The sequence below is a fragment of the Vespula pensylvanica genome, chromosome 3, assembly GCF_014466175.1.
Source record: "Vespula pensylvanica isolate Volc-1 chromosome 3, ASM1446617v1, whole genome shotgun sequence".
Taxonomy (NCBI): Eukaryota; Metazoa; Arthropoda; class Insecta; order Hymenoptera; family Vespidae; genus Vespula; species Vespula pensylvanica.
In genome coordinates, this window is record NC_057687.1 from 10,468,328 (window position 1) to 10,483,193 (window position 14,866).

A 14,866-nucleotide genomic window follows, 5' to 3' on the forward strand; every position below is an offset into this window, starting at 1 on the left:
TTGATAAAGGAAGAAGAAGAAAAAGAAGAAAAAGAAGAAGAAGCAGCTCGAAAATGTTAGATGTAAAAAGATAAAACGGAAAAAGGAAGAAAAAAAAAGAAAAGAAAAGAAAAGAAAAGAAAAGAAAAGAAAAGGAAAGCTCCGGTAGTCGGCTTCTCTATCTCGGTCGAATGCTTGCATCGGTTCGTCGCTTCGATTCTCAGCTCGATTCTCGGCTGGATTCTCAGCTCGATCATGGCAGGACGTCATCGTTCGTGCCAACTGCAGTGTGAAATGCCATGTGTTTGCGTGTCCCGGCTTGGCACAACGAACGGCGGTCGCTGTCGAGTGTTTTAAGCCCTTGAGTGGGTAATACCGAAACGCGTTTATAAATTGAGTCCTCGTCCTGGAGGATTAGAGAGAACTCGCGATGGGAAATCTGTGTAGGGTGGGCCTACGCGTACGCGTACCACGCAATACGCGTTCCACGGATCTTCAGCGGATTATTCCGCGTCATGAATCTCCGAGAGCACTTTCGAGCTCTCTCTCTCTCTCTCTCTCTCGTATTCTCTCGCACTCTCTACCTATCTTTACCTATCTCTCCCTCTATCGTATTCGCTGTTTATCGGCATTACGCCGTGGTCGCATCGATTTTCCACGCTTCTGCAGTCCCACGATATTCCGTTCCTCGATTAAACCCTACTTATTGTCCGTGGCTTCCGTGTTCCTCGCCGATAACGATCGCGATTCGATCAAACTTCCCCTTCTCTCTCTCTCTCTCTCTTTCTCTCGCTGTTTAGAAATGATTCTCTATCTTTCTCCAACTCGAAGTTAATTCCACGTTCGAAAGTTTTGAATCCGTAACGCAATTTTCCTTTTTCCATTCTCTTTCTCGCTGGTAGGTAATATCTTCAGTTTCTTGGAGCAAAGCAGGAAACGATTAATCATTCGACGAAAATTAATCACACTTGCGGTGTCGCTAATTAATGTAAGGCGGCACGTTGTTGAGCGCTGTGGTCTCATCGATTTCTTAGACGTTCCCTGTCGTCGTCGTCGTCGTCGTCGTCGTAAAAGGATGAGAATCATCGCATCGTGATTCAAACCTCATCCGTATTCCCTTCCGCGTGTAAGTTAAATACATATACCATAGTCTACTCCGATAAAAAACAGGCGTATTCGCTTGTTTCTACGAATTTAAGACCCTTACGTTACTTTTTTTTTTGTCTTACTTGTATCGCTTTTTACGAGATCGAGGGAAACGATTAATCATCTCGATATAAATTAATCATATTAGTAACCTCAGGTCGGTAATTAATGTGTGCATGCTCTTTCGTAAGCTTGTCCGATCTTACAAACGATTTATGAAACCGTGCGAAACGAGCTAGAACGGGAAAACGCACGACTTCTTCTCCGTTTCTCGTGATTTCACGAGAGGCTTAGGGGTGTCGGCTTAGAATAAATCGCGGCTGGCTCGTAAAATAACCATGCTCGTCGTTTAAGCGGAATTTATTGCATGCTAACGCACCGATTATTCCGCTTACGAAGAAATTCCGCCGTTTGCTATTCCGTTCCTTTGATTTCGGAATATGTATCTCTCACGCCGACTCTATTTTCTCGTCGAGTATCAATTTCTACTCTCCATCTTTGCTATTTCTTCCTTTTTCCTTCTTCTCTTCGTTCTCCTTCTCTTTCTTCTTCTTTTTCTTCTTCTTCGTCTTCGTTCTCCTCCTCCTTTTCGAACACGCTCTCTCGTCCGTTACGTACGAGAACGAACGGCACTGGTGGCGCGCGTACGGCTTTCTTACCGATGTAATCGAGCGTGTATCGCGAAGCCTTGAGGAACGACGTTGATAAACGATCCCTTCGGCGGGGTCTCACTTCACCGATTCGGCACGCTTTTATAACAAGTTCGATACTAACAAGCTTTTCACGCGCGCACGTCAATCCCGTCGTTTTTCACGCGTTCCCGCGCGTTGCTACGCGCCGCGATACGTTTCAACGCGCTTAATTCACTTTGCTCGTATTGCGAACCGTTTCTCGCGAGGCAGGCCAATAAAATGCGCCATTTAGATTTTTCTAATACGCGGAATCCCGACCCCGGTTACGCTCGTAAATTCTAATCCTTTTTTACTTTCCGCTCACCTTCTATGTTAAACACGAGCCACGACGACTCTTACATACAAATTTAACGCGTAATCATTCGATTAGCATTAACTTTTTACCATCTCGAGCGTGGAAAATTCACTATTTCTTTATTACCTCCTTTGAAGTCAAGCACTTGCTTTTAATCGATATTTAAAGTGGACGCGACGAAATGTATGATTAGAGAGTTAGCCGCGTATAATGAAAATCGACGTTTCTTTTACGAACTAAATAACGATAACGGAGAACCTGTCATTAATCCTTAGACGATTTCATGCCGATTAAAAATTATTATATGACAAGTTATTGCTATAAAAAGAATCGTCTTTTACTTAGCTACATATTTTTTCCCGAATCGTTTGATTTACGTTCTAAATAGTCTATTTCATTCGTCAATAATCAATTTACAAAACGATTTCTCCTTTCCATTAACCTTTAATTATTAATCCTATCGTTCATTACATCAGGATAGGAGGAGGAGGATGTTTCTGAGAGGGAAGAAAGAAGTCGTTCGCTCGTGTAAAGAGAAAAAGACAGAGAGAGAGAGAGAGAGAGAGAGAGAGAGAGAGAGAGAGAGAGAGAGAGAGAGAGAGAGAGAGAGAGAGAGAGAGAGAGAGAGAGAGAGACAGATACAGACAAAGAGGTGGATACGTTCCCTCTCTCTTTCTCTCACAGAATTTCCTTCGTTCCTTTCACGGTAACGACTGAGAACGAAGGCGCCACGGAAATTTCGCGTGCGGGAAAGTATCCACCGCCGTTGGAATATTTAGACGGCAAGGGTTGCCAGCTACCTCGTAAGTGGCACTCTCGACTCTCCTAACCGTCTTTTACGTTTTCCGGTAGAAACAACGCTGCCACGAAGCGACGTTCAGCCCTCTAGAAAGTTCCCTTTCGACCTCTCTCGCTTCGTTTTCTTTACCCTCGTTCGCGTGTAGAAAAGCATTTTCATTTCGCAAAAAGAACCTACACTCTTCCTCTATTCCTCTTTTTCTTTCTTGATTGACATCGAAGAAAGATAGTAAGAAAGAGAGAAAGAAAATGTGGACCGACTTTCGCGTGAATGGTTCGAAGGGCTCGATTCTTGAAGGGCCAACCCGTTCATTTATCTTACCACGCTATGCATAGTCTTCCTTATCTCGACGCGTAAAACCCTCGCAATTCGTTTCTTTCATAACTTTTCTCACTACTGGCCCGTTGTAATCGTACTAGCTTGTTATTTATGTTTTTGTTAGAAGCTGAGCTTTCGACGTAATAGACGATATTTCTTTCGCGACTATTATAACTGCTATCGTTGAATTGAAATGAAATTGAAAAAAGAAACTTTATGTGTATATGTGTGAACGATAGATCTTAGGTATAATACGTACTTATACTATATCTTCAAATAATATATACGAACGTGTGTTTACAACATTTTTTCGTCAGTGTTTAGTAAATACGTTTAGTTAATACATAGTAAACTAACATGAGTATTATCCATTGAATTGAAAACGAAAATGAAAAAAAAATATATATATATATATTAAACGAAAGATCTTAGATATAATACGTACTTACTACGACTATAAATAATATATACAAACGTAAGTTTACAAAATTTCTTTTTCGTAGAACGCGTTATATTATTTATTTTTCCGTTTGTATTATTACAGATGCCAGATCGAAGAGGACTCGGCGGGTAGAGTGACGAGTGCCGTGACGTGTTCGTTTCACGTATCGATATATCATCGATCGATCGCGTTCATTTTTACACTTGGTGTTAAATAAAATGAACGAATGACCTCGTCGGCGATATATACGAAATGAGGCCGAAATCGTGCTCCCTGTTTCTCTTGTTCTGCGTCCTGTTGCCTGGCGTCGTGCGTCCCTTCACGTCCGGAGAAGGTAAGAAGTAAATCTTTTACGAAAGGGAAGTAGCTAGTTTGAAGAAGAAAAAGGGCATTAGAGAAAAGACGAGATGAACTCGAGGGATCGTTAAATCTGCCATTTAGCTCGTGCCAGGCATATAATGAGCTTCCTCCCTCCCTTTCTCTCTCTTTCTCTCTCTCTCTCTCTCTCTGTTCTTTCTGCTCTTTCGATGACGCTCGTCCCCGATATCCGCAGATTCGAGCAGCAGAGCCAAGTACTTACTCGAGGTACTTGTATCGAAACAAGTAGCCGAGTACCACTTTGCGCGTCGGTCCTTCGTACGTACCTACATGCATGATACTCGGGTATACGAGTCAATGGAAAAAGAAAAATATCGTCTCGTTGTTTACGAACTTATTATGTGCAAACTCCTTCTTCTTTTCATTTTCTCTGTATTTTTCATTTATTAATTCTTTTTTTTCTTTTTCTTTATTTTTTCTTTTTTTTTATATTTCTCTCTTTCATTTCATTTCATTTCTATTACTCTATTTCAATTTCGAGGAGCATCGATCGAAAAGAATTAACGTTAAAGGGGATCTTAATTTTGTATAGCCATCTTTTTTAATGAACGTTCGTCCCCTTCGATGCGATACGATGGAAATCAACGTGAGAGATCGAGATTCTCGATGGCGGATATTAACGATGCTGGGAAAACGATGACTTTGCCGTAAGTTACCCTAACGATCTATAAGGTAACGTAAACTAAACACGGGCAGAAGGCTTTTTACGAGTCACACGTAGAAAGATGAAAGATGATATATATATATATATATATATATATATATATATATATAAGTAACGTTTCTAAAGTGAAACACGGGAGAGAAAAAGCATTAGAATTTCTACGAGCTTTCTACGAGAGAACGAGAAACAGAGATAGAAGGAGAGAAAGACAAGCCTAATTATACGGCGAGTCAGGCTCGTTGATTAGTCGTCGTAGGCACGACCGACCAGTTACGTTACGCCAAGCCATTTTCGATGATGGATTATACTCCCCTAGAGCTACTTTTGAACGGCCCCCTGGACTACGTGCTCCTACCCCTCTTCTCTCTCTCTCTCTCTCTCTCTCTGTCTCTCTGACTCTCCAGGGATCTCTCATGGTTAACTAATTATCGTCCTTGACGTCCTCTCGCGTACTCGTCATCGTAGCGACGATGAATGGTTTCTCACCTGCAACGTTTAACGTCGTTGATTGGTTCTAAAGGGAGAAACAATCGTAACGTGTATCTCCAACGACGAAAGGAATTCTAATCCAACTGTTTCCTCCTCTACCTCTCTCCTCCTTCCATTCTCTTACCGAGTCTCATCATGAGTTTCCATGGTGTTTCCAATGAGACGGGAGTAGACGGGACGAGACAAGACGCGCCGAAACGGCGACGACATCATTAATCGCATCAACTCGAATAAATTCGTAGAAGCGGAGCATGTGTCTCGATGGCAAGCACACCGACGACGACGACGACGACGACGACGACGACGACGACGACGACGACGACGAAGACGACGACGCTCTCCTCTCCTCTTTCTCCTAGAGATCTATCCAACAACGAGAAAGTTGTTGCTTCAACAACGGGAAAGCGCCTTCGCTTGGACCGTTTAATGGTTCTTCGTCTCTGAAGTTTCTACGCGTTTACGCGGTACGTAGACACGATGGCGTCCGATAATGCGTTGCATGTATTAAGCGGTAAAAGCGGTTACGAGAAGGAATTTGGGAATCCGGTAACCTCCTCGAAGAGACGTATATTAGCTGGTCCAATACCCCATAGATAACTTTCTAAGGCTCCTTTCTGAGAAACGATTCGAGCGATAACTTACTATCGATTGTCTCTCTCTTTCTATCTATCTATCTATCTATCTATCTATCTATCTATCTATCTATCTATCTATCTATCTATCTTTCTCTATCTCTATTTATCTCTATCTATCTCTATCTTCGAAGATCAATCGTTTCTCTACGTTTCCAGGACATCAAACTATTAGATAAAATCCATCGACTTTATTTCTATATTCCCTTAGGCTAGGTCTCATTGTAACATGCGATATATCACATGCATACATTAACCCATACATTCACAACGTTCGTGAATAATTAGCCGAAGAATTTATCGCGACGCGATATCTCTCAGTAATTTCACTAGTCCAACGACGACGACGACGACGACGACGACGACGACGACGACGACGACCAACGTTCGTGCACGAGCATGGCTGGGAAAAAATATTAGCCCCGTTAATAATTAAAGGAAAGACGAGACGAGGGTGAACCAGCCACGGTCTCGACATTTTGTGAGCGGTTGTGTTAAAGCTAGCTACCTACCTACCAACCTACCTACCTACCTATCTCTCACAGACTCCTCTCTGTCTGCTACTACCACGAACTGTCGTACTACCTGCCGCCCTTGCCACAACGAGAGACCTTCTTCAATTTTTTAGTGCCAGTCGTTATCTCCCGACACCTAGCGAATTTCCACCAGCTCGACGTCTACGCATCGTATTCGTTGAGAAAATTCTTTCCTATTCGCATCTCCCGTCATTCCCTCTCGTCATATTCCTTCATCCATCTTCTCATACCTCATCCTCATCCTCGTCCTCGTCCTCGTCCTATTCTATGAAAGCCACGGAAACTCTAAAGCTTTTATTTAACTCGCACCCTTTGCGTACGTTTAAACGCTCGAGTTTTTCAACCGGGAGAAATGTTATTTATCGCGTGGCACATTTTGACAAATTTTATAAAAATCCAACGTAATTGGATTTAGTTTTAATTTCGTTTTCATGAATAATTTCGAACGAATTCAAGTTTCGCTTGGATATGCAATGAGAGAGAGATAGACAGATAGATAAATAGAGATAGAGAGAGAGAGAGAGAGAGAGAGAGAGAGAGAGAGAGAGAGAGAAAGAGAGAGATGAAATCAAGTATGTTCGTTAAAAAAATTCATGGAAAGGGATTGAATACGGTTGAATAATGATCCCGACGTTTTCGTGATGTCCGATAAATGCGAAGGTACGGTTTGCTCGATAAGTATCATAAGTAAATCGCGATTACCATCCCGGTATGACCTTCGATCACGTAGTCCGCCGGCTATCTGAAGGTACGCTGGCCTAACCGATCGACCCTCTTCGCAAAATCGCCTCGAGGAAAAATGCAAAGACTGGTTGGTGAGCTTGTTCTTCGTTGGTGCAATTACCCCGTTGGTTCCGCCAGACGAGAGCCAAGCTTCGAAAGAACGTCGGTATACGTAGGAAAAAATGAAAGGAGGATAGAAAGAGATAGATAGATAGATAGAGAGAAAGAGGGAGAGAGAGAGAGAGAGAGAGAGAGAGAGAGAGAGATGAAACGAGGGGAAAAGAGTGAAAGCAAGGAGAGTGGAGGAAGAGTTTCGCGTTTAATACCTCTCGCGTGGTCTCTCATCGGCGCCAGAGCCGACGAAGAAACACCAAGTCCGCGCTCTTTCCACTCTCGCGACGAAAGGTCGGGTCAGCTTTAATTATCGTAAATCAAAGGAAGGCGGCAGCGCGTCGTGGTATAAGTACCATACGAAAGGAGAAGGGTGGTCGTACCCGGACTCGAGCGAGCACGATTATTGTTGAAATCTTGGAGAATGTTCGATACCGAAGGAAAGAGTTACTGGTAGGAAAATAAAATGAGATCTTTAGTATTGGGCGTGATCGAGAGATCGTGGAATATAGATCGATCGATTCTATTCGATTAGATCGTCCAAGAACGGGTTCCCACAAAGCAAGGAATTCGAGAATAGATACCATATACTATTCCTTATTTCCTCCCCTCGTCTCTCCCCTCTCTTTCTTCTCCTCCTCCCCACTCCACCCCGTAGATCAAGTCAAGTATACGTTCGAGATATATTTTCACGAGCGTGCCTCGAGAATCAACCGGTTTTACTGTCTCGTCTCCTCGTCCACCACCGTTTTAATCCGAGAATATTAAACGTTCCTCTAAATGTCTAACCGTTCTCCTTAAAGCTAATCTGATTATCGATTTCTTTTCTTTTCTTTTCTTTTCTTTTCTTTTTTTTTTGGAGTGCGGATTTTATTTTTTGTTTTTGTTCTTCTCTTTGTTCGTTTTAGTTTTTGCTTTTCGTTTTCTTTTTTCTTCCTTTTTTTCTTCCTTTCTTTTTTTTCTTTCTTTTTTTTTTTCTCATACGACGGGAGCTACCACCGTAGACAGCAGCATCGTCCAACAGCTTTACGAGATATCTTTAGAGATTATTATCGAACGATGTCGCATGTATGAAATAATTAAATGAGACCGGACAGAACGTCTCGATGGCGTCCGGATTTTCTTAACTGAAAACTCGAGCGACGTATGCAAATGGGAACACCGATGTACCTGCTCGTTGCTCGCGCGACGCAAAGGACGTTTGAAAAAAGAAAAAGAAAAAAAAGAAAAGGAAAAAGGAAAAGAAATGGAAAAAAAAGAAAAGGAAGAAAGAAAGAAAAAATATTCTCTGGCGCCAAGAAAACTCGACGTACCGGACGCGGAATGCGAGGTCGAACGGAAACGATGGCCCCTCTCGATCAAATACTATAGAATGCATCGTTTACCTGTTCGATTGTGCAACTTGCCTACGGATAATCATATATTAAACGCATACACGAATACGCAAACTCTCGAACACGAATATATAATTGAGGTATAGGTACCTACTATGTGTCGCGTGCGAGAGTTTCCTCTCTTTTTCTTTCTCCCTCTTTCTTTCTTTCTCTTTCTCTTTCTCCCTTTTACGTTCTCTCTCTCTCTCTCTCTCTCTCTCTCTCTCTCTCTCTCTCTCTTCCTTTCTTTCCTTCTCAACGCGTTTCGTAAATACACGAAGGCACTCTTTTATCCAACTGAAAACGATTACGGCTCGGTGCGTCGACACACGATAGAAATTATCGTGTCGCGGCGCCGTCTATGTTCACGATCGTGCGCGATAAACCGGAAACGCAGCCTTCGTAATAACACTTTGAAAGCCGGTGAGTTGTTCCCGATCGAATCGCGTGCCGTTTCTTCGTAGAAAATAATTGTCTATAGTGCTCTGCACGATGCTGCTGGATTTCGATTCTATTCTAGGTATTTAAACCTTTTGTGAACGTAGCAATTGGAAACTAAATGATATGGTACTATCAAAACATATACTAAAATCCATCGAGAACATTTACAAGTTTTGCTCGTGTCAAAAGGGTAAAGCCGATTGTTTTTTCAAACGCATTTATGAGTTCATCGTCCGCAAAAAATAATAGTAAATAATACATAGACTTCTCTATAGAAAATTGTTGAAGCATTCAGGACGCATGGTACACAACGTAACTCGAAAGAAACGATTGTTAATTATAGTACGATTGAGTTCTCCGATTGCGGTACAAAATGTCACGCGAGATTTTCCACAAATAATAGTGAAAATAAAAATAGAAATGTGAACGGTACTGCGTATACATACGTACGTATAGTAGTTTCTAGCTAAAAGTCGATGCGTCGTGCATACAGGAAATAACTCGGTTGATTTAATATAACGTTGACAGAGAGAGAGAGAAGTATAAGCTTGTAGTTGAAAAACAAAAAAAAGAAACAAGAAAAAAGAGGGGAAAAAAAAGGAAAAAATAGGCATTAAATTTCGTCGAGAGATACGTAGTAGACGCGCGCGCGTTCACTTTGCGTATACATACCAACGAGCCGTATAAATATTAAACTTACGAACGTAAATTGCGAAGAGATGGAAAATTAGCGTAGGGGTCCAACATGAAAAATTCCGCTATAGTTGTTCGTCATGCGAAACGATGCATCGGATTTACATACAAAAGCTCAGTCTCGGTGATATCTCCTCTTTCTTTTCAACGATGAATCCACAAAATCGCAATCGGATTGGCCAGCAATTTGGTTCCCTCTTAACGGTCCGATTCCTCTACATAAAGGAAGCGACTGTGGAACATCGAAATCAGCGTGACGCACTCGTTCCGACTTGCCCGTTATCGATACACGTAGGAGTGAGGTTTTAACACGCGAGCGTAGTACTATCTGATTCTGTTATTCGCTTAATTACACGCCTTAACGTAGCTGGGTCTGCCGTGCCGCAATCGAGCCGCACACACGTAGTAATACGCATCATCACCCTCTCTCTCTCTCTCTCTCTCTCTCTTTCACTTTTAGCCTTTTTTTCTTCCCTTCTCTCCGACTCCCTCATTCTCTCTCTCTCTCTCTCTCTCTCTCTCTCTCTCTTTCTTGTTTCTCCTCATAGCGTTTAATATGCACCCTATCTCTCGGATGGCGAGCATTTTTCGTCCTCCTTAATTCGTTTATCCGTCGCGACCGCCGGCGGCTCCAGTTGAAAAGTAAAATTTTCTCGAGTCTTTTTTCCTTTTTTTTTTGTCTTTTCTTTTTTTTTTTTTTACGATCGAACATTCGCTTTTTTGAAATTTTACAAAGTTTCAAGTATAGGCTCCATCGCGTGATAGAGGAAGAAAGAGAGAGAAAGAGAGGGCTTCTTTTTTTTATTTAAATCAAATGCACGCTCTCAAGAGATAAACCATCGTACTTTCACCCGATCGTCTGATCATCACGCGCGTGTCATTAAGCTAGAAATAGTTATTTCGAAATTTAAACATCGTGGATTCGTGATTCGTAAATACAGTAATTGTTCGAACGGTATCCATGTAATACAGGTGAAACATGAAAATAAAGAAGATATAATGATAAATAATAACGGTTTTTCTCCATTGAAAAAGAGGAAGGAGAATAGTAGAAGAAGCTATTTTACTTCATCACGTCATAACATTTAATAAGATCGTTTCAATTGGAGCTAATCAAGGCGGGAGCGATCGTGAAAGATATATATCGACTGGAGCACGGAACTCGTTAAGGCCGAAAGTCTTCCTTGGCAAAAAGGAATAACACGAATGGAAAGAAAGAAAGATAATCTTCTCGAACACAGAGAACCCCCTTGATTTTAACATCCCAACGAATCCTTACAACGCAATACGAAGTAATATCCTTCTTCAGTATCGGAAGATAATACGCGTTATCCAAGTCCGACTGAATCGAAGCGTTCCAATTCGTTGAACGATTTCATCTCGGCATCGATATACCATCTTTCTACACCATATACATATACATATATGTACACACACACACACACACACACACACACACACACACACACACACACACATACACATACCGATTTCCATCTGAATTCGAAGGTATCTCTCCGACCAAAACGATACGAATCGATATAAAGAAATCGGTCGGGGTTCGTCGTTAACCAGAATGACGATACAACAAAGTCTCGGTAAGGGGATCGACTTTATACGTATATATACACCTATATAAATATATGAATATATATATATATATATATATATATATATAAAACTACAATCTATATACTTACTACGTAGACGTGTATATACTCGCTTTGAGAACAACTCGACTCCGCGTTATTTCAACACGAAGGTCGTGATCCGTGAATGCTGTCGAATACAATGCCGGACCTGACGAGAGGTGTCGTGCTCCTATTGTGCTTCCTACCAGAAGCAGTGCATCGAACAAATACTCCCGAACAGGAAGTGTGATTCTAGAACTAGCCTAGGTGCCTAGGGAAAACGGTAATATACCGTGTTCGTCCGATTCACGCTCTTGTTAAGCCAGCTACATACCTACCTACCTTCCTTCCTTCCTTCCTTCCTTCCTTCCTTCCTTTTCGAGCAAAGTGACAAAACATTTTCCGGTGCATCTGTCTGGAACTAGCATCTCGCAGGAAAAGATGCATATATATATATATATATATATATATATATATATATATATTATGTATAAAGGGTAGTCCTTTCTGTATAATCCCAATTTCTAAACTCGGAACGATCATCTCGTTTGCACCTTTTATGCTTTCCTCAAAAAGGAAGTGCTTCAAAACTCACCAACGAGAACCTTCCATTTCAAAGCTTTACTCGCACGCATGAAGAAGATTCTACGAGATGGTAAACGAGTTTCATGCTTGAAAAAGGAAAAGTTTTTTCGCTAGAATCCTTATTTCAAACTCGGTTGAGCAATCTCCTCACGGCTACATGTGTTCCTATGCATCTACCCGTGGAAACAGAAAGAGATAGAGATAGAGAAAGAAAAAGAGGAAGAGAGAAAGGACAACGGAGGTCTAGTTTGGACACTGACTAAAATAACAAAGCACGTGACGCGAGAAACAAGGAAGTTCGCTATATATTCCCTCTCTCTCTTTCTGTCTCTCTCCATCCGCTATTTCTTCTTTCCTTTTCTATGTTCTTATTCTCATCCTTTTCTCTCTCTCTCTCTCTCTCTTTCTTTTTTCCTGTATCGATCTTCCTCTTTACGATGCTCACTTCGATCCCAAGCTATCGTTTCTCTTATTCCAGAAGATGAAGAGAGAGAGAGAGAGAGAGAGAGAGAGAGAGACAGAGAGAGAGAGTAACAGAAAGAGAAAGAGAAAGAGAAAGAGAGAGAGAGGAACCAAGGGAGAGAGATCCTCTTGACGGTACTTGGCGTTACTACTACCTCTGCCGGTTCTGCAGGTAGCTTTGTTAATTAAGAGGCGTCATGTGTGGTCTCTCAGCGCGCGTACACGTTGAAACCGTACTACGATGTGCTCTCGTGTCTCTTCCTCCTTCCCTTCCCCTCCTCTCTCTCTCTCTCTCTCTCTCTCTCTCTCTCTCTCTCTCATTCTCTCAGCCTCTTACCCTTCTGGAATACGCGGTCAACCCACATAGGAGCCACGTGGGGGTTTGCTCGAACGTATGCATACCAACATCCTCTATCCACACCTACACACTCACACACAGACATAGATATTCTAGTATCTAGTGGGATACACGACTAACTAGCTAGCCATCGTAGCTAACGAAGGGGGTTTCTAGCGATCAACCTGAATGATTCAGAGTTGCAACGAGATTCGACGCAAACTGTAAGCTCCATCTATAAATTCGAACTGAAACGAAATGACAAAATGATCTCTGACGGACTATTTTTATTTTAACTTCTTTATACTCTATGTCTATGAAAAAGGAAAGATAGATAGATAGAAAGAAAAAAGAAAGAAAGAAAGGAAACATATGAAATGGCAACGATACTTATTCTCTTAGAATTTGGACAATTCTTTTTTTGTCTCTACGTCACAATCTATGGAATCAAATCCAAGTTTCAAAGCAATCGAGAACGAAGAAGAAGCATTATCGCTGTCGACGTTTTTATTTCCAAATGCAGGAGAAAAACACGTCGATACGATTTATGAAACCCTTGTGTATATATATATATATATATATATATATATATATATACATATAATGTGTATATATATATATGTACGTACACGCATACGTACGTATATGTTAGGTATATATATGCGTGGCCAGGCCGTTTGCGTCGAAAACGACTAACGAGATCTCGCTCAGACTGATTCACTGTCGAGAGAAGCCGGACAGAGAGCGATTTCACCGTAGCCTATCGGCGAACCGATCGTTTCGAATTATCAGAAATCGATGAAAATCCTCTTTTGCTCGATACCTGGCCCCGAGGTTCAGGGCAGAGTGCGTAACGTTTTCGAATTTAGCTGCCTTTTCGTTTTATCCACGCATCCCTCCGGACATCCCCTCCGTTCATCTCTCTGTCCGTTTCTCTTTCCGTCTGTCTGTCTGTCTGTCTGTCTGTCCGTTCGTCCATCCGTTCGACCATGTGTCCGTCCCTCCCATCCTTGGTCTGTCTTCCAAACGGTAGCTCTCTACTGCAAATAAATTTGGAATTTTTTTTCTTTCTCTTTTCCTTCCTCTTTTATCCTTTTCTCTCTCTCTCTCTCTCTCTCTCTCTCTCTTCCTCTTTTTTTCATTTTCTCTCTCTCTCCCTCTCTCTTTCTTTTTTTCTTTCTTTCACGATTCAACTCGTTCGATCTACCCACAATTTCGTGAAAGGTGAAACCATGGCCATTGTAAACGTTGTATATTCACGTTGTCGACCTAACGAGATGTTTCGGTATATCGAAGTGCATTTGCTTACCGCAACACCGCAATATTCCGTTCGCCGGAGCTCAAACATAGGATACGTCGTTATCGATAAGAGAAGAGGTTGAGTGTATCCGCCTATAGGTTTGTCCTAGATACCAAGAGGTTCACGTTGAATTTGCATAGGAGCGATGCGTAACGACGGCAAAGTACTAAGATACCAAGACTCGATTGACTCCTCGACCCTCGTCACTTTTGTCGAAACGAGTGCTCTTCAACGATAGAGATATCAATGTACACGTTCCACACTTGTCCCAACTTTCGAACGAATAAAAATCGATGTTACGCTCGGCGAACCATAGATCATCGAATCGATGAAATCATATGGAGAACTATGTTGGATATAATACGAACTAACAATATCACGATAATAATATCTCGTTTATCATAAAGAATATATTCGAAAGTATTCGATTTGCATATCATTAATTTTTAAATAACTCTTTCATCCCAGTTTCTCAAACGTTCGTTTCGAATACTTTTGCGTGATAAATGGCCGAGAGTTTCAGGTTCGAGGGTGTACCTACTCATCGTTCATAATGAAACAGCGAAAAGGGCGTTTCTTCGACGGAGGCATTGAGAAGAGAGCAAGCGCTTATTAAAATCCATCCGAAGAGATCTTCTTCTTCTTCTTCTTCTTCTTCTTCTTCTTCTTCTCCTTCTTTTCCTTCTTCTTCTTCTTCTTTTTCCTCTTCTACTTCTTCTACTTTTTCTTCTTCAATCGATCGGAAAGTTTTGTAATATTGAAAGTACGTTAAAACGCTCGCAGAGATACTTTTATATCAGAACTGGAACTTTCCGCAAAGACGTAGATGGAGAAATCGAG

At 41.6% G+C, this 14,866-nt stretch overlaps 1 protein-coding gene across 5 annotated transcripts in view; it reads left to right on the forward strand.

Annotated features, from left to right (window-relative positions):
* The window catches only part of LOC122627630 (netrin receptor UNC5C-like), a 39,610-nt gene that overhangs the window by 12,365 nt on the left and 12,379 nt on the right, over nt 1-14,866 (forward strand). For all 5 annotated transcript variants that reach the window (XM_043808909.1, XM_043808907.1, XM_043808908.1 and 2 more), the window contains exon 2: nt 3,774-4,005. In XM_043808909.1, the coding sequence (XP_043664844.1) occupies nt 3,924-4,005 (82 nt within the window). In that variant the 5' untranslated portion in view covers nt 3,774-3,923. The remainder of the gene's footprint in view (nt 1-3,773; nt 4,006-14,866) is intronic.